At 43.4% G+C, this 19354-nt stretch overlaps 1 protein-coding gene and 6 non-coding genes across 9 annotated transcripts; 6 read left to right on the top strand and 1 right to left on the bottom strand.

Annotated features, from left to right (window-relative positions):
• The first annotated feature begins 389 nt into the window (after positions 1-389).
• Positions 390-471, top strand: trnal-aag (transfer RNA leucine (anticodon AAG)). The gene has a single exon. It is a non-coding gene; the product is annotated as a tRNA-Leu (tRNA).
• A 473-nt stretch (positions 472-944) lies between these two features.
• Positions 945-1016, top strand: trnae-uuc (transfer RNA glutamic acid (anticodon UUC)). The gene has a single exon. It is a non-coding gene; the product is annotated as a tRNA-Glu (tRNA).
• Positions 1017-1589: 573 nt separating this feature from the next.
• trnal-uag (transfer RNA leucine (anticodon UAG)) lies at positions 1590-1671 on the top strand. The gene has a single exon. It is a non-coding gene; the product is annotated as a tRNA-Leu (tRNA).
• Positions 1672-3504: 1833 nt separating this feature from the next.
• Positions 3505-3586, top strand: trnal-aag (transfer RNA leucine (anticodon AAG)). Its single transcript has one exon. It is a non-coding gene; the product is annotated as a tRNA-Leu (tRNA).
• Positions 3587-4059: 473 nt separating this feature from the next.
• On the top strand, positions 4060-4131 carry trnae-uuc (transfer RNA glutamic acid (anticodon UUC)). Its single transcript has one exon. It is a non-coding gene; the product is annotated as a tRNA-Glu (tRNA).
• An 8353-nt stretch (positions 4132-12484) lies between these two features.
• Positions 12485-12566, top strand: trnal-uag (transfer RNA leucine (anticodon UAG)). The gene has a single exon. It is a non-coding gene; the product is annotated as a tRNA-Leu (tRNA).
• A 3635-nt stretch (positions 12567-16201) lies between these two features.
• Positions 16202-19310, bottom strand: LOC146579621 (tripartite motif-containing protein 16-like). Of its 3 annotated transcripts, none has more exons than XM_085269523.1 (3): positions 19283-19310; positions 19044-19150; positions 16202-18765 (listed from the first exon to the last, which is right to left on the bottom strand). In XM_085269523.1, the coding sequence occupies exon 3, from the start codon at positions 18585-18587 to the stop codon at positions 17070-17072; it is 1518 nt and encodes a 505-aa protein (XP_085125649.1). In that variant the 5' UTR covers positions 18588-18765; positions 19044-19150; positions 19283-19310; the 3' UTR covers positions 16202-17069. The 3 variants fall into 3 exon arrangements, with proteins under 3 accessions (XP_085125649.1, XP_085125647.1, XP_085125648.1); XM_085269521.1 differs by having other exon boundaries at positions 16202-18642; XM_085269522.1 differs by having other exon boundaries at positions 16202-19150; positions 19283-19305.
• Positions 19311-19354: the final 44 nt, after the last annotated feature.

Here is a 19354-nt window from a genome sequence, read left to right as displayed (position 1 = left end):
TAATACATGAATAAAAGAAATTCTTTTGCAAAAGTCATTTACAATGTGCAGGTGTTTCATATATTTTTATTCACAGTGTCAACACTGACTGGTTAGTGGCTACTCAAGTGTGCTTCAAGTCCACCGCATTGTAAGGTGTTAGATTGTGTGGTCTAAGGATCTGGGTTAAGACTCCAGGCTCCTCACACATGTGGGTTGAAATCCTATTGCTGCAATAAGAGTTTAACCAGGGCAGGCAGATGCTATTGTATCCAAAAACATTCAGGCAAGTATTAAACATGTTTTTCTACAACAGCAAGAGCATCACTGAATGTTCTGGGCTTCTATTTTGTGCTGCACTTTTCAAGTTTTACTATCTAGATTTTTGCGATGAGGTCCTTACTCGCATTGGTAGCATGACCGAGCGGTCTAAGGTGCTGGATTAAGGCTCCAGTCTCTTCGGAGGCGTGGGTTCGAATCCCACTGCTGCCATAGTGTTCTAGCGGCAAAGTTTTGTTTCTTCCATGCCTTACCAATAAATTGTAAGGGCTGCAGTGGAAATCAAATCTGTGATAGAATCTCTGTCAAGTCCAAACATGCAGGAAACCCATCAGGAGCAATTCTTCCAAACCACATTAGGCATGTGCTGTAAAGTCATTTACAACTTGCATGTTTTTCATGTCTTTTTGTTCATGGTCTCATCACTGACTAGTTAGTGGACTTTCCCACATGCCACTCAAGTGTGCTTCAAGTCCAGTCCACTCCCTTGTAATGTGCTTTTGAGCAGAACCTGCAACTGCTGGAGAATTGATTAAGGTGCTGCTATGTTGGTCTCACCAAGGCTGCAGAGTGACAAGAGTATCCTTGATTTCATGACAGTGGAGCAGTCCCATATGGTCTAGCGGCTAGAATGCCTGGTTCTAACCCAGCAGCATGAGCACGACAGTGGCGCATTACCAAACCAATCCCATATGGTCTAGCGGTTAGGATTCCTGGTTTTCACCCAGGCGACCCGGGTTCAACTCCCGGTATGGGAACATGTCTTTAATGTGCCCACAAGCCAATGTGTTCTTTGTGTTAATCCCACGATGGATTACATAGGGCAAAGTTGTTGGCTGAAGGCAAACATCAGGTAAGGCTAAGCACATGGCATAACGGTTCAGATCAGGACTGTACAGTCTTCAGTGATGAGGATGTACACAAGCAGGCCTGCAATTATGAGCGGCGAGTCAAGGTGGCTGTTTATGTGAAAATCAAATGAGCTTCTTTGAAACAAGGGTGGGTGCATTAAGGGTACGTCTTTTGCCATCTTACAATGCTGTGATTGCAACGGTTCCTTGACTCTCTGTGAATGGTGATCCTGCCTGTTGATCAGTGCTTATGACAAGTTGCATATGGACAATGATGAAACTGAGCCAAGAGCCCATTGTTAATCAGGGTTGATGAACAGGTTTTAACCAGGACAGGCAGATGTTTTTGTGTCCAAAAAGTATTAAACATGTTTTTCTACAACAGTAAGAGCATCACTGAATGTTCTGAGCTCCTATTTTGTGCTGCTCTTTTTCAAGTTTTACTGTCTAGATTTTTGCGATGAGGTCCTCACTCGCAATGGTAGCATGACCGAGCGGTCTAAGGTGCTGGATTTAGGCTCCAGTCTCTTCGGAGGCGTGGGTTCGAATCCCACTGCTGCCATAGTCTTCAGGTTCTTTTCGTGTTTCTTCCATCCCCTACCAATAAATTGTAAGGGCTGCAGTGGAACTCAAATCTGTTACAGAATGTCTGTCAAGTACAATCAAGCAGGAATCTCATCAAGAGCAATTCTTCCAAACCAGGGTGATGTTAGGTGTTGTGCAAGTTTTCCATTCAATAAAGCCTCCAGACAAGCGGTCAGTGGTAGCTAACATTCTTTAATAATAACAAGAACAGAAGCCAAGCTTGGTGAAGGAATGCATCATTGCGGGGCAGACGATGGGCAGAGTCCCTAACTGAGTCTAGCATGGCCTTCAGTTACATACCTCTTACAGGAACTAAAGGCAGTACACAGCTGTTTTCACACCTTTGGTACCCCCACCCCCAAAGAAAGTTTCACACTCCCTTGCCACCTCTTACAGTGGAGAAGGAGACAAAAGACTCCTCCCCCCACTCTGGGTCCTTTATGTGTGAATGCTTCCCTCAAACATCCTGAGATACCATCTGTTACCAGTATGAGTGTGAGAGACATGCTGAAATCCAGTGGCACCAAGGTATTATACAACCACAAAGGGACCATGAGTATGTTAAGCTATTTTCAGATGTGCGCTGCTATTTAACCCTCCGCACCCCATGACAGCAATGGACAGCCAGGAGTTTTTGTAGGTGAATAACATCAACATTTGACAATAATATTGCTCGGTTATGATAGTGAGGTGAGCTGTTGAGGATATCTGTTGGTAGGTGCTGTTCCTGACAATGTAGCTGCTGTTAGCAGAAACTTCTATAAGCTTTGGAGGTAATGCCACCAGACTTGGTCAATTACCCAGAAAACTCTATTGCAATGTGTGACTATAATAAAACTTGGTGTTGCAATGTGTCATTGAGAATTATTTGGAGGAATTTGGAACATCCTAAAAGGATTCTCAGGAATCTGGAACATTCTAATAGAACTCTCAAAAATCCTAAAATAGCTCTTGTGAATTCGAAACATTCTAAAAGAATTCTCAGGAATACAGGGTTAACTTTTGATACTTCTTTTTAAATACTCTCATTTCTACCTTTCCCTAGCCCATCGTTGTAAATAGGAATATCTTTGTAATAACTTACTTGGTTACCTTGTGGTACAAATGTAACACGAGTGTGTGTTACATGAGACTATGCTCTTGCCCTAGTTCCATTTCAGTTAATATCTGTTGAATACAATTTACAGATGTTCAAGAAATAAAACTCTCAAGTCCAATCCACTTCAAGTCCAACTTCAATAGAAGAATCAGAGCCTTCCAGAGACGGTCTCACTTCTCTCATGGTCAGTCATTTTGACCTTTCACTAATGATGTTGAAGTACAGATAGGCAACAATAGCTTCGGCTTTTGTAAGGCATCAGTGGAGAAGAAGATTAACAGAAGAGTGAGCAGGATATTGTTTGTTTTTATAATAATGCGATTAATACATGAATAAAAGAAATTCTTTTGCAAAAGTCATTTACAATGTGCAGGTGTTTCATATATTTTTATTCACAGTGTCAACACTGACTGGTTAGTGGCTACTCAAGTGTGCTTCAAGTCCACCGCATTGTAAGGTGTTAGATTGTGTGGTCTAAGGATCTGGGTTAAGACTCCAGGCTCCTCACACATGTGGGTTGAAATCCTATTGCTGCAATAAGAGTTTAACCAGGGCAGGCAGATGCTATTGTATCCAAAAACATTCAGGCAAGTATTAAACATGTTTTTCTACAACAGCAAGAGCATCACTGAATGTTCTGGGCTTCTATTTTGTGCTGCACTTTTCAAGTTTTACTATCTAGATTTTTGCGATGAGGTCCTTACTCGCATTGGTAGCATGACCGAGCGGTCTAAGGTGCTGGATTAAGGCTCCAGTCTCTTCGGAGGCGTGGGTTCGAATCCCACTGCTGCCATAGTGTTCTAGCGGCAAAGTTTTGTTTCTTCCATGCCTTACCAATAAATTGTAAGGGCTGCAGTGGAAATCAAATCTGTTATAGAATCTCTGTCAAGTCCAAACATGCAGGAAACCCATCAGGAGCAATTCTTCCAAACCACATTAGGCATGTGCTGTAAAGTCATTTACAACTTGCATGTTTTTCATGTCTTTTTGTTCATGGTCTCATCACTGACTAGTTAGTGGACTTTCCCACATGCCACTCAAGTGTGCTTCAAGTCCAGTCCACTCCCTTGTAATGTGCTTTTGAGCAGAACCTGCAACTGCTGGAGAATTGATTAAGGTGCTGCTATGTTGGTCTCACCAAGGCTGCAGAGTGACAAGAGTATCCTTGATTTCATGACAGTGGAGCAGTCCCATATGGTCTAGCGGCTAGAATGCCTGGTTCTAACCCAGCAGCATGAGCACGACAGTGGCGCATTACCAAACCAATCCCATATGGTCTAGCGGTTAGGATTCCTGGTTTTCACCCAGGCGACCCGGGTTCAACTCCCGGTATGGGAACATGTCTTTAATGTGCCCACAAGCCAATGTGTTCTTTGTGTAATGGGAAGTCTTTAGGACCCAGGGGACCCAATGGAGGGTATAAAAGAGGAAGTAACAGCAGGTGCTCTTCATTTCCACTGACGAGCGGCTGTGAACAATGGTTGTGTGAGTAGGTGAAGAGCCTGAGAAGTTTTAATTGTCTGCTACACAAACAGTTGTTGTAAACCTCTACAGCAGAGGTTCGAGGTACAGGCTGTTTTTCTTTTAGTGTTTTTTTTTTTTTTTTAAATTTGTTGAAATGTATTTGATGTTTATTGTATTTTGTTTTAGTAGTGATTTCCACAAGATAAGCCAAGATAAGCCAGGTGTGCAGCAAACACAGTTGTCTGCTGGAGGTATGTTAACTTAATATATTTGACATTAAAAAAAAAGTATATTGATGCACTATAATCTAATTTATATTGTATTGCCTCCTGCAGGGCAGGCTGCACATGTGAATTTGTCGCTGTTTTTTTCCTCCTTCTCCTTGTTGTTGTGTTTTTGGTTTTGGTAGGGTCACCTTTTAAAACTGTTTTTTTATGCCGGGTTTGTTTTTATTTCTACTGGGCTGGTGCAATATTAGTCGGGCATTGTGCAATCCCTGAGTGGGGCTCTTACCTTAGGGGAATTAGGATCTTTAGAGGTGCTCTGTGTGGATTTGCAGTGAATAGGTTTTTTATTAAGAGTGATTTTTAGTGCCACCGATTATTGCCTGAACTAGCACTTAGTGCATGCGATAAGTGTTCTGTTGGGCTCGTATTTATTTGGGGTGGATTTGTTTCTTTTAAAGCAACGAGCATCTGGGACCGCCAAGGGAGAGCAAGCCCTCAGGTGATAGTTGCATTGCTGGCAGGTTGCACCAATAACACTATCTTGTGGTCGTTAGTGACCTTTTACCATTTTGATGTTTTAGGCCTTTTGCAAACCCTTTGTGTTCTTTTAAAATAATAAATTTTAACATATCTGACTGATATTGACCCTCTTGTCCTGTTTATTCTGGGCTCGTTCCTGTGAGAGCTTTGGGCCTGAAAGTTTGCACAAGTAGTATAGAGGCCCTTAGCGGTTACTCGGTGGCTTTCGCTCGCTACATTATTTGGCGTTGTCGACAGGATCCAGGTCATATCAGTTACGGTGTTTGGTTTTTATTTTAGTGTGGCCCTGTTTATTTTAGTAAGAGTGTTAGAGGAGAGGAGGAAAAACAGTGACATCTTCTACGGAGGGGAAGCCAACGCTTGGGCTGCTGCGGGGATAATAAACCTCCTTCGCCGACCCTATGGACGACGTACAGGCCCTCTTGGAGCAGCTGCAACAGCTAAAAGCAGCAAATGAACAGTTGAGAGACCAATTACAGGAACGTTCTCCTGGGACTGGTCCAGTGCCAGATCCAGTGCCAGGTCCATCTACTGTGCCATCAAATATCAACCCAATAAATGAAGCTACAAATGTGTGTTACGTTTATGCACCTCGGGAGCGTAAATGCCCAAGGTTTACTGGTAAATTGTCAGTGGACTTGTTAACTGTTGACCAGTGGGTTGAAGAAGTACGTAGATGCCTGGAGATTCGTCCTATGTCAAGAGCAGCACAAGTGATGTTTGTGATGGACCATCTTGATGGCAGTGCTAAATCTGAGGTCTGTTTTCATTCGAGTATCAGCAGAGACACTCCTGACAAGATCTTTGATATTTTGGTCGAGCACTATAGCTGCACTCAGTCATATGTAGCTGCCCAGCTACAGTTCTTCCAGCGCACCCAGCGAGAAGGGGAATCTCTGCGAGATTACTCTCATGCCCTTAAATCTTTAATGGACACTGTAATCTGTAAGACACCAGGTGGTATTCCAAATTCTGATATATTGCTAAGGGACCAGTTTACTGAACATGTCCATGATGATATGCTGCGCAGAGAGCTGAAACAGCGGGTCCTTCAAACACCAGACATGTCCTTTCTTGCCCTACGCAGTATCGCCCTTAAGTGGGCTGATGTAGGTAGGCAGGGAGGGAAAACTAGGTCCCGAGCCTATTCTTGTGATACGAACTGTCAGGTAGTAGAGGGAGTTAATGCAGAGATGCATGCAGTCACCCTTGGGCCTAATGATGACATTCTACAGATAAAAGAGTGCCTTCGTAAACAACAGGTTCAATTGGATACGCTCATGAAGCAAATGTCTGTCCAATTTTCACAGCCGTCTCAGACTGAACTACCCCTGACCCCTCCCACAACTAGGCCTTTTCGTTTCCAGGCAGATGGAAAGCCAATTTGCCATCGGTGTGGTAGGGCTGGTCATATTGCCAGGTTCTGTAGGGTAAAACATCCAGCTATAAAGAATAGTGGTGGGTCTCATGCTGATGCACATGTACAAAGTCAGGTTGTGGAACAAGGCCCTGAGTCTCAGCCATCGGGAAACTAGGTCCCTCTGGTGCAGAGAGCCAGGCATCAGGAACAGGGTTTATAGGCTCAGCTGAAGTTGTTATGGAAGATCCCTCTCGACTAATTGGGAATTGTCCAGTGGTGGAAATAGAAATGGGGGGTGTTATAGTTCCCTGTCTTTTGGATACTGGGTCCATGGTCACCACTATTCGAGAGAGTTTCTTTGAGAAGCACTTCAGGTCGCAGGGGGTGGGGCACTTAAAGAAATGCCAATGGTTACGCCTCAGGGCAGCTAATGGGTTGAAAATCCCCTATATAGGCTACATGGAGCTTGATGTGACTGTTTTTGGTGGCACCCTGACAAAAATGGGCGTGTTGGTGGTGGAGGACCCTCTAGATGGGAGCGTTCAGCAGCCACAGAGTGTGCCTGGCCTCTTGGGGATGAATATCATTAGCCGTTGTTACCACCTACTCTTTGAGCAGTTTGGCCCTCGTCTGTTTGAATCTCCTGCCCTTGAAAATGCCAGTAAGACGTGGAGAGAGACACTTCACAAGTGTCAGCGCATTGAGGCTTTGAATACATCCGGGTATTTAGGTAAAGCAAAAGTCCACGGTCGAGCTGTTTGTGTCCCTGCTGGTTCGTTGAAATGGATACGTACTAGCTGCCCCTCTGCTGCTAACATTAACCTTCCATCAGTGCTCCTGGAGCCCATAGCGACAGGTAATCCCCTGCCAGGGGGCATCTTGGTTTCTCCGGCCCTCCTTTCTGTTGAACAGGGTGTTGTTGACATTCCGGTGGTTAATGTGGGAATTGAGGATGTTTGGTTACCGCCCTGTACACAACTAGGTGAATTGCATCTGGTTGACCCTCCATCATCTGGGGACTCTGTCATTACTGCAGAGTCTGATGATCCCACGTTGCAGATAACGATGCACGAAGTGACTGTACAGGTGCATCCGCACCTTGATTTTTCCGAGCTCTCATGGCCTAACTTGTCCAATGAACAGTCACAACAAGGAGTGTCACTTTTGCAGAAGTATTGTTCAGTTTTCAGCTATGGGGAGGGAGATTTAGGATGTACCACATTGGTGGAACATGAGATCCCTTTAATGGATGATGCCCCAGTGCGACAGCGGTATCGCAGGCTCCCACCCTCTCAGTATGAACAAGTGAAAGCCCATATTAAAGATTTGTTGGATCGGGGGGTAGTGCATCTAAGCAGTAGCCCTTATTCTTCCCCAATTGTGGTGGTTTTCAAGAAAAATGGAGAGATTAGGCTGTGTGTTGATTACCGTTTGCTTAATGCCAAGACACGGAAAGATGCTTATCCATTACCCCGTATTGAGGAGTCATTAGATGCCCTGACGGGAGCACAGTGGTTCTCTACATTGGACCTTGCAAGTGGGTATAATCAAGTACCAGTGGCCGAGAAGGACAAAGCCAAGACTGCTTTCTGTACCCCTTTTGGTCTGTTCGAATTCAATCGAATGCCATTTGGGCTTTGTAATGCCCCTAGCACCTTTCAGAGGCTAATGGAGCGGATTTTTGGGGATCAAAGTTTCCAGTCCCTTTTATTGTACCTGGATGATATTGTTGTGTTTTCATCCTCCTTTGAGCAGCATCTGGAGCGTCTTGACTTGGTCTTAACGCGGCTCAAAGAACACAATCTAAAGTTGAAGCTGGAGAAGTGTCACTTTTTCCAGCCAGAGGTTCAATACCTCGGGCATGTGATATCGGCTTCTGGGGTGGCGACCGACCCTTCTAAGATTAGTGCAGTGGCTGAGTGGGCACGACCGACTACTTGTACAGAGCTACAGTCATTTTTGGGATTTGCCTCATATTATCGGCGTTTTGTTGAAGGTTTTGCCAAGTATGCTGCCCCGCTCCACCGGCTGGTGGGCGAGCTGGGAGGTACCAAGAAGAAACGTAGAAGTGGTGCCAGTGGGGCAATGTGTCACCTTTGGAGTGAGGAATGTGAGAATGCATTCCAAACACTAAAAAGGCTGCTGGTTAGTGCCCCAGTATTGGCATATGCAGATTTTGCTAAACCTTTTGTCCTTGAGATAGATGCTAGTCAGGCAGGGTTAGGGGCAGTTTTATCTCAGGAGCAAGAAGGAAAGAGGCGGCCAGTTGCTTTTGCTAGCCGGGGCCTGCGACCTAGTGAAAGGAATATGTCCAATTATAGCTCTAGAAAGTTGGAATTCTTGGCACTAAAATGGGCTGTCACTCAAAAATTCCCTGAATATTTGTTGGGAAATAAGTTTGTCGTGTTCACAGATAACAATCCCCTTAGCTATTTGCAAACTGCTAAATTGGGAGCCGTAGAGCAGCGATGGGCCTCAGAACTAGCTGTGTTCAACTTTGAGATTAAATATAGGCCAGGTCCCAGCAATCGCAACGCTGATGCATTGTCACGGCAACTGCATCCACAGAGTCCATCTGGCCTGCTTCCAGGGTTGAAGGTTCCACAGGAAGTGCAAGATCAGACAGATGTAGGTCAACTGGGAAATGCTGTTGCCGCTACGTGTAGAGCCATAGGTGCATTTCCATCCCGACCTAAAGCTGATCTAATATCCCTTCAAGCTGCTGACCCGGTAATTGGCCCTTTTTCACAGTATTGGGAAAGAGGGAGGCTGCCTACCAAGCAGGAAATGGGTAATGTAAGTAAGGGAGTGAAAAAGTTGGTGCAACAGTGGCCCAGAATCAAGTTGAAGGAAGGTGTCTTGTATCGTCAAGTTCAGACACCTGGTAATGGCCAAGTTTTGTTTCAACTGTTGCTACCCCAGTGCTTGCAAACAGAGGTCCTGAGAAGTTTACATGATGATCATGGGCATCAAGGCATTGGACGCACTACCAGCCTGGTGAGAGAAAGGTGTTTTTGGCCCTTTATGGCACGTGACATTGAGAAATATTGTCAGGAGTGCGATCGTTGTGTCTTGGCAAAGGCTGTAAAACCAAAAGTTCGCACATTCAGGGGGGGTTTGGTGGCTTCTAAACCCCTGGCAGTCATTGCCATTGATTTCAGTGTTTTGGACAAGTCTAGTGATGGGCGTGAGAATGTACTTGTGGTCACTGACGTGTTTTCAAAGTTCTCTCAAGCATACCCTACAGTAGATCAACGGGCAAGTACAGTGGCACGGGTATTAACTGAAAAATGGTTTTATATCTATGGGGTCCCTAAGCGTATCCATAGTGATCAGGGAAAGAGCTTTGAGGGAGACTTGCTGAAACGTCTGTGTCACCTGTACGGCATAGACAAAAGCAGGACCACACCATATCATCCTGAGGGCAATGGACAATGCGAGAGATTTAACAGAACACTCCATGATCTGTTGCGTACGCTCCCTCCTGATAAGAAAAGAAAGTGGCCGCAATACTTGCCACAGGTATTGTATGCTTACAATACCACAGAACATCAGTCCACCGGTTTTTCACCTTATGAGCTTATGTTTGGTCAGAAGCCCCAGTTGCCCGTTGACTTCTTACTGGGGGCTTCCCAGTCGGAACCAATGTCTAGATCTGCGCAGGAGTGGGTAGAGGAGCATAAACAACGTCTAAGTTCAGTTTATGTGCATGCGAAAGAACAACTCCAACAAGCTGCAGAGAGGAGAAATAAACATTTTCAGCCCACAGTTACTTCCCTTCTCTCCCCAGGTACTCTGGTTTATCGGAAAAGTCATCCTTTAGGCCGCCATAAGATCCACGATGCCTGGGATCCTATGGTGTATGTTGTTGTGCAGAGTATGGACAAAGAAGGCAGGGTTTACAAAATACGCCCTAGAGATCGTTCAGGTCCAGACAAGAACTTAAATCGGGCCGAGTTGAGAGTAATACCTTCAGGTATTGTAGCACCTGCTCCAGACGAATATCCTCTCTCTGACCCAGGGCTGGTAGGTGAGTCACCCCGGCAGTCAACATCAGATACACCAGATGATGACAGTGAGGCTGGTGGAGTTGTACTCGCCCTTGTTCCAAACCCACCCAAAGATCAGCCACCCTCGGTATGTGTTCCCGAGCTTGTTAGTGAAACTAGTAGCATAGGCTCGAGCAACTTGAACCCTGTATCCATAGTTCCAGAACAGCCAGAGGAAAGTGGGATTGATAATAGGGAGAATGTTTTAGAGCAGGACTCGGGAAGAGTTCAGGGGCGGCCTAAAAGAAGTACAGCAGGAAAGCATTCTAACCCCTTTAATCTCCCACGGTCAGTAAATCAGACTACTGCTGTTCTCACTAGCGATTCACAGAGCTCTCTTGTCCATAATGATTTGCCCCAAAATTTATTTAGGCCCTGGCAGTAAGTGGTCACCGGGACGGTGACCTTTTAAAACGGGGGCAATTGTAATGGGAAGTCTTTAGGACCCAGGGGACCCAATGGAAGGTATAAAAGAGGAAGTAACAGCAGGTGCTCTTCATTTCCACTGACGAGCGGCTGTGAACAATGGTTGTGTGAGTAGGTGAAGAGCCTGAGAAGTTTTAATTGTCTGCTACACAAACAGTTGTTGTAAACCTCTACAGCAGAGGTTCGAGGTACAGGCTGTTTTTCTTTTAGTGTTTTTTTTTTTTTTTTTTTTTTTTTTTTTTTAAATTTGTTGAAATGTATTTGATGTTTATTGTATTTTGTTTTAGTAGTGATTTCCACAAGATAAGCCAAGATAAGCCAGGAGTGCAGCAAACACAGTTGTCTGCTGGAGGTATGTTAACTTAATATATTTGACATTAAAAAAAAAAGTATATTGATGCACTATAATCTAATTTATATTGTATTGCCTCCTGCAGGGCAGGCTGCACATGTGAATTTGTCGCTGTTTTTTACCTCCTTCTCCTTGTTGTTGTGTTTTTGGTTTTGGTAGGGTCACCTTTTAAAACTGTTTTTTTATGCCGGGTTTGTTTTTATTTCTACTGGGCTGGTGCAATATTAGTCGGGCATTGTGCAATCCCTGAGTGGGGCTCTTACCTTAGGGGAATTAGGATCTTTAGAGGTGCTCTGTGTGGATTTGCAGTGAATAGGTTTTTTATTAAGAGTGATTTTTAGTGCCACCGATTATTGCCTGAACTAGCACTTAGTGCATGCGATAAGTGTTCTGTTGGGCTCGTATTTATTTGGGGTGGATTTGTTTCTTTTAAAGCAACGAGCATCTGGGACCGCCAAGGGAGAGCAAGCCCTCAGGTGATAGTTGCATTGCTGGCAGGTTGCACCAATAACACTATCTTGTGGTCGTTAGTGACCTTTTACCATTTTGATGTTTTAGGCCTTTTGCAAACCCTTTGTGTTCTTTTAAAATAATAAATTTTAACATATCTGACTGATATTGACCCTCTTGTCCTGTTTATTCTGGGCTCGTTCCTGTGAGAGCTTTGGGCCTGAAAGTTTGCACAAGTAGTATAGAGGCCCTTAGCGGTTACTCGGTGGCTTTCGCTCGCTACATTTGTGTTAATCCCACGATGGATTACATAGGGCAAAGTTGTTGGCTGAAGGCAAACATCAGGTAAGGCTAAGCACATGGCATAACGGTTCAGATCGGGACTGTACAGTCTTCAGTGATGAGGATGTACACAAGCAGGCCTGCAATTATGAGCGGCGAGTCAAGGTGGCTGTTTATGTGAAAATCAAATGAGCTTCTTTGAAACAAGGGTGGGTGCATTAAGGGTACGTCTTTCGCCATCTTACAATGCTGTGATTGCAACCGTTCCTTGACTCTCTGTGAATGGTGATCCTGCCTGTTGATCAGTGCTTATGACAAGTTGCATATGGACAATGATGAAACTGAGCCAAGAGCCCATTGTTAATCAGGGTTGATGAACAGGTTTTAACCAGGACAGGCAGATGTTTTTGTGTCCAAAAAGTATTAAACGTGTTTTTCTACAACAGTAAGAGCATCACTGAATGTTCTGAGCTCCTATTTTGTGCTGCACTTTTTCAAGTTTTACTGTCTAGATTTTTGCGATGAGGTCCTCACTCGCAATGGTAGCATGACCGAGCGGTCTAAGGTGCTGGATTTAGGCTCCAGTCTCTTCGGAGGCGTGGGTTCGAATCCCACTGCTGCCATAGTCTTCAGGTTCTTTTCGTGTTTCTTCCATCCCCTACCAATAAATTGTAAGGGCTGCAGTGGAACTCAAATCTGTTACAGAATGTCTGTCAAGTACAGTCAAGCAGGAATCTCATCAAGAGCAATTCTTCCAAACCAGGGTGATGTTAGGTGTTGTGCAAGTTTTCCATTCAATAAAGCCTCCAGACAAGCGGTCAGTGGTAGCTAACATTCTTTAATAATAACAAGAACAGAAGCCAAGCTTGGTGAAGGAATGCATCATTCCTTCACCATCATTCCTTCCTTCTTCCCATCAGACGATGGGCAGAGTCCCTAACTGAGTCTAGCATGGCCTTCAGTTACATACCTCTTACAGGAACTAAAGCTGCTGTTTTCACACCTTTGGTACCCCCACCCCCAAAGAAAGTTTCACACTCCCTTGCCACCTCTTACAGTGGAGAAGGAGACAAAAGACTCCTCCCCCCACTCTGGGTCCTTTGTGTGTGAATGCTTCCCTCAAACATCCTGAGATACCATCTGTTACCAGTATGAGTGTGAGAGACATGCTGAAATCCAGTGGCACCAAGGTATTATACAACCACAAAGGGACCATGAGTATGTTAAGCTATTTTCAGATGTGCGCTGCTATTTAACCCTCCGCACCCCATGACAGCAACGGACAGCCAGGAGTTTTTGTAGGTGAATAACATCAACATTTGACAATAATATTGCTCGGTTATGATAGTGAGGTGAGCTGTTGAGGATATCTGTTGGTAGGTGCTGTTCCTGACAATGTAGCTGCTGTTAGCAGAAACTTCTATAAGCTTTGGAGGTAATGCCACCAGACTTGGTCAATTACCCAGAAAACTCTATTGCAATGTGTGACTATAATAAAACTTGGTGTTGCAATGTGTCATTGAGAATTATTTGGAGGAATTTGGAACATCCTAAAAGGATTCTCAGGAATCTGGAACATTCTAATAGAACTCTCAAAAATCCTAAAATAGCTCTTGTGAATTCGAAACATTCTAAAAGAATTCTCAGGAATACAGGGTTAACTTTTGATACTTCTTTTTAAATACTCTCATTTCTACCTTTCCCTAGCCCATCGTTGTAAATAGGAATATCTTTGTAATAACTTACTTGGTTACCTTGTGGTACAAATGTAACACGAGTGTGTGTTACATGAGACTACGTTCTAGCCCTAGTTCCATTTCAGTTAATATCTGTTGAATACAATTTACAGATGTTCAAGAAATAAAACTCTCAAGTCCAATCCACTTCAAGTCCAACTTCAATAGAAGAATCAGAGCCTTCCAGAGACGGTCTCACGTCTCTCATGGTCAGTCATTTTGACCTTTCACTAATGATGTTGAAGTACAGATAGGCAACAATAGCTTCGGCTTTTGTAAGGCATCAGTGGAGAAGAAGATTAACAGAAGAGTGAGCAGGATATTGTTTGTTTTTATAATAATGCGATTAATACATGAATAAAAGAAATTCTTTTGCAAAAGTCATTTACAATGTGCAGGTGTTTCCTATATTTTTATTCACAGTGTCAACACTGACTGGTTAGTGGCTACTCAAGTGTGCTTCAAGTCCACCGCATTGTAAGGTGTTAGATTGTGTGGTCTAAGGATCTGGGTTAAGACTCCAGGCTCCTCACACATGTGGGTTGAAATCCTATTGCTGCAATAAGAGTTTAACCAGGGCTGGCAGATGCTATTGTATCCAAAAACATTCAGGCAAGTATTAAACATGTTTTTCTACAACAGCAAGAGCATCACTGAATGTTCTGGGCTTCTATTTTGTGCTGCACTTTTCAAGTTTTACTATCTAGATTTTTGCGATGAGGTCGAGGTGGGAGGCGTAGCCGCTGTGCCGTGGCGAAGGTGGAGGTCCGGCGAATGAGGTGGCGGGTGTGTGAGCGAGGAGCGGAGCGGCGAGAGAGCGAGCGGCTGAAGCGCGGCGTGAAACGTCCACTCTCCGCGGCAAATGCGCTGGTGCAGGTGAGGCAGCAGTTGGTTGAACACGGCGTCTCCTAGGCCCGCCCAGAGCCAGGCGAGTCCCCTTGAAGACGTGCTCTCTCTCCGTAAAGAGCCGCTGTTTTTCCCTGAGCTCCTCTGCCCAACGGGAAAGCGCTGCCTCCCTCCGCTCGTAGAAGTCCGAGTCCGCTGGGTTCCAATCGTGTCTTCGTGGCACGGGTCGTGTCATTCTGTCAGGCGTTGTGTGGAGGCGAGGAAGAAGGAACCCAAACGCAGGACTCGCGGGTGGGTGAAGACTGGTGAAGGTTTATTATAAGGAGTGGATGAACAGAACAGAGGTAGGAAATGGCTGGCTGGACGACGGACTGAATGACTGACTGAAAGACTGAATGGCTGACTGAATGGCTGGCTGAACGCAGGCGGAAACGACAACATAACATCAATGACACGACAAGGGCTGAAGGGAAGAGAGGGCAGGAAGTGGAACAGGCAGTGAACGTGAACTGAAAATACTGGGTCAACGACCCAGAAACCCTGACACAGACAAGAAAAAACTGTCACTGCTTCATACAAGTGTGTCATACATTTTTTGTTCCATAACCCCATCAACTTTTTTCTATATATTTCAATTATGCATGTGAAGTGGCTCAGGTCTGTTCCTGGCCTTGTTTTCAGTGTAACATACATTTATAAATAAGATCCCAAGCATGGGAACATCTCAGGATCCCCCAAGAAGATGTGGAGCATATAATTTGGCTTGAGGACTTCTGGAGTTGCTATGCCTTGTTTTCTGAGGCATATAATGAGAAGCACCAAGTCTACTGTAGAGGACATATTTTTGTTTTGTTTTTTTCTAATTCAGATTTCTTTTGTTTTGCCCCATACTTTTTAGTTTTACTTGTCACTTGGTTAGATGTAGGACGAGATCATCATTGGGATTAAAAACATAGTTCATTAACAACACTCAGCATTTCTTTGTGCAACCAGCTCAACAAAAACTAAAAGCCATATTAGAATTAGTATCACAAGTGCAATAACATTTGTTGTGGCCTGGGCTCCTTCATCACAAAAACCACTGACATTGGGTTTTTTTGCCCTAAGCATCAATAAGCATCAATTTCTGCTGAAATGTTTAGAGTATTTGGTGTAAACACCATTAAAGGATGGAACCATCTTGCCTTGGATCAAAAGTTTGTTGTTGTTTATGTAACAGTGTGGGTGATTTTCCTTTTGACACCCTTGGTACCAATTGAACATCATGTAAAAACATCACAACCCACCTGATTACTACTGGAATGGAAGGATGATACACAATGATACATGTCACAAGACTCATCATTTCAAGACTGATCATTTCAAACTGGTTCCTTCAAGATGAAACCAGAGGATTCACATCATGGATGTGATTCTGAAGCAACTGTGTGATGCTCTCGTGTCAATATGGATCAAAATCTCTGAGGAATGTTTCCGGCACCTCTGTGAAATTGTACCATGAATAAGGTAGTTATGAAGGCAAAAACAGACTCATTTAAATAGTAGTAAGTCATAAATAAATCCAGTACACCGATAATTAAATGAGTATTAAAATCTATGCACTCACTTCAGTTATTCAGTTCAGTTCCTATAATGACTGCACAAAAATTCTTTAGAATGGCTTTAAAATTGCGCAACTTTATTTATGGTATTAATTCACTTTTTCACATCACCAAAGCAATCTTTCTATTCTGTTATAGACTTTGTCACATTCCATACAGACTGTAAAATAAGTCATTTTTGAAGACTGTACAAACCATTTTATATTATACAACTTTTTCAGGGTCAAACTCAAACACTTTTTAAGTATTTTAAAAGTCCATTTTAAAGCTTTTCCCAACACATTACCCAAAAAGAATGCATGTTTCACTTTGCATCACCTCAGTAAGACCATGTGAAAATTAAAACAAATCATCCTATGCACCACACAAAAATACTCCAAAAGGAAAAGGTTGCCTATAGTGTATAAACTCAAAACACACATTTCCCTTAAAAATTAAGATGTACAAATGTGAAAAAAACAACTTGTTAGAGGTATTCATCTCCTGATGAAAATAAAAAACAACCCCACAAAACAAGAAAACTGCACCAAATACCACAAAACAATACATGGTAAGTTCAAATTAATTTTTTATCGTTCTTTTATTGAGTCTGTTTTATCCTTTTGTTTGGTGGCATGGTTTGGTCAGACCTCTGTCACGGAGAAAAACTCTCTAAATCAGATAGTGAGATGGTCCAGTCGTCTGATAGGTGAACCACAGTCTTGTTTAGCCTCCCTGTACTCTAAGCAGGTACAGAGGATGGCTTTATCAATCCTTAAAAATGGTTCCCATCCTCTAAGGGGAGAATTTCAGCTTCTTCCCTCAGGACGGAGGTTTCTATTTCCTTGAAAAGACAATATTAAAATCCAAGTATTTTCAATGATTTCAAGCACCCATACAAACCCTTGATATTACATCATAGAAAAAATATAACAAATAAAGGCAAAATCAGTTAAACAGTATTTTACTGTATATCATTTAATGTAGCAGTGGTTGAAATAAAATACCCCCCCCAAATCCACAGTCCAGCATAGAGCGGCTCAGTGAATGTCGTCTGGACTCTGTGTAGCAGGGCCATGGTGTCAGAGACGCTGTAGAAGCACAGAATACCTGCTCTGGGATTCAGATAGACTCCAATTTTAGAGGAAGAAGGACCTAAGAGGCGAGTTGTCGTGTTGTTGTGTCTGAATTTATAACTGTCCTTGTAACAATCTAATGCCCAAGAATTATTATTGCTTCCAAATGCAGTTTGATCCAGTTTATTCTCATTCTTATATGTTACGGCTACTGAAAGTCCTTTCCCTTTCCACTCCACTTCCCAGTAACAAGGTCCAGTCAGACTCTCTTTACTCAGGACCTGCTGCTCAATGGAAAACCTGTCTCTGTTCTTAAGACAGGAATTATCTGGATCTTGAAGCATGTCTGTAACTGTTCTGTTCTGATTAGACAGGAAGAGTTTTCTGTGAACTATATCTGGATCCAGCGTGAGTTGACATGAATGTTTTAAAAAGTCATCTCTGGTCTTAGGATCACTTTGTGGCAGCAAAACATCCACTGACCTCACTGTCAGAGTGATCTTCCACAGTTCATCACACAGAAATGCTTTGAGTTTATCTCTAGCTTCTGATATCACCATTTGAAGACTCTCAAAGTACTTAACCTGACAGATTTTAAAGCTTGGTGAATCTGTAGAGTCAATGAATACGGGCATTGTGGAGTAACTTAGTAGAAATTCGGTGTGGTCCTCTGTGCGTGAAAGCTGCTTCAGCTCCTCTTCTTTCCTCCTCAGCTCAGCGATCTCCTGCTCCAGCTTCTTCTGAAGCTCTTCGACTCGACTCGTTTCATCTTTCTGCTGGGATCTGATCTGCTGCTTTAAATTTGAGGCGTTTTCTTTGATGAAACTCACCAGCTCATCAACAGTCATCTCAATGTCCTTCACTGCTGTATCAGCAGACAGTTTGATCCCCTCTATCTCTTTCTCAAGTACTCCTCCTTCCTTCTTTCTGGTCTGGATTCTCCGCTGGACTTCTTTCAGAATTACCTCCAGGTCTTTCTCTTTGTCTGCCCTTTCTTTTTCAACTGGAACTGTTTCATGTCCTCTATGTTTATTTATCCAGCAGAGACAACAGACACACATTTGATCAGTGCGGCAAAACATCTTCATCACCTCATTGTGAACTGAACAGGTGTTTGCTTTCAACACCTTGTCTACCAGCTTGTGCTTTTCAAAAGCAGGGGAATCATGGATAGGCTGGAGGTATTTCATTTTCTCTACCAACTCTGCTAACATGGTGTTTTTCACCAGAATAGGCCTCGGTGTGAAAGCCTGTCTGCACTGAGGACAGCTGTGGATTCCTTTTACATTCTCTGCTTTCCAGTAGGTTTCAATACAGCTCATACAGTAGTTGTGTCCACAGGGAATAGTCACCGGATCCTTGAGTAGATCCAGACAGACAGCACAGCAGAATTGTCTGTCTTCCATCTTCTTTCCTTGTTGTGCAATTATGTGTGCAGAGGTGAATGCCAAAACTGTTTCACTGTCAGTGAAGAAGTGTGTATCAGGTTAGTCTTCATTTCAGAAAAAGGTGTAGTTTGTGAAACTCGTACCTACCAGTCTTAATAAATCTTTTTATTGTTGAGCAGCAAGAACGTAAAGTGAACTGTGGGAACAGGTAAGCTTTTAATGTAGATTTCTGTATTAAGAAATATTTACGAACATGAAAATAATAGACGCCACAATGAAGAGTGCAACAAGCTGTTACAGTTACTGCAGGAAATACTAAAAACAAATCCCAGTCACAAGAGCACCAAGACATATTGTGCAAATTAGAATGAGCAAATGCAACAGAGGTAAAGCTGCAGCTTACTGGAAATCTAAACCCAAAACAGCACAAGTATACTTGAGGAACAAGTACAGGGAATATGTCTCCTACTTTACCTTTTTTGGAATTACTTTGGTTGATATATGGTGTCTCCTTTAAGGTAGTGGAGCAAGAGATAGTCAGCTATGCAGTCAGATTCAGACAGAGAGGATGGTTGCTTTTCCTAAAGATGACATACACTGAGTCAGTGACGTGTTTCATCAACACAAAAACAAAGATGCAAGTTGAAAAGATCTCGAGTGCACCACAGCACCACAATTAAACAAACTAGACTTTGTTCCGAAGCCTCTCTTACCTGCCGACATGAGTCCACTCACCGTCCCAGACAAAGAGAACTTGTCTTCACACTTCACACTTCTTATATAAG

This window comes from Mchenga conophoros, linkage group LG3 (genome assembly GCF_057382185.1).
Source record: "Mchenga conophoros isolate Kocher_MC1m ecotype Shallow Benthic linkage group LG3, M_conophoros_male_GT1.1, whole genome shotgun sequence".
Taxonomy (NCBI): Eukaryota; Metazoa; Chordata; class Actinopteri; order Cichliformes; family Cichlidae; genus Mchenga; species Mchenga conophoros.
The sequence above is the reverse complement of the archived record's forward strand: the minus strand, read 5'-3'. Positions and strand labels throughout refer to the sequence as shown.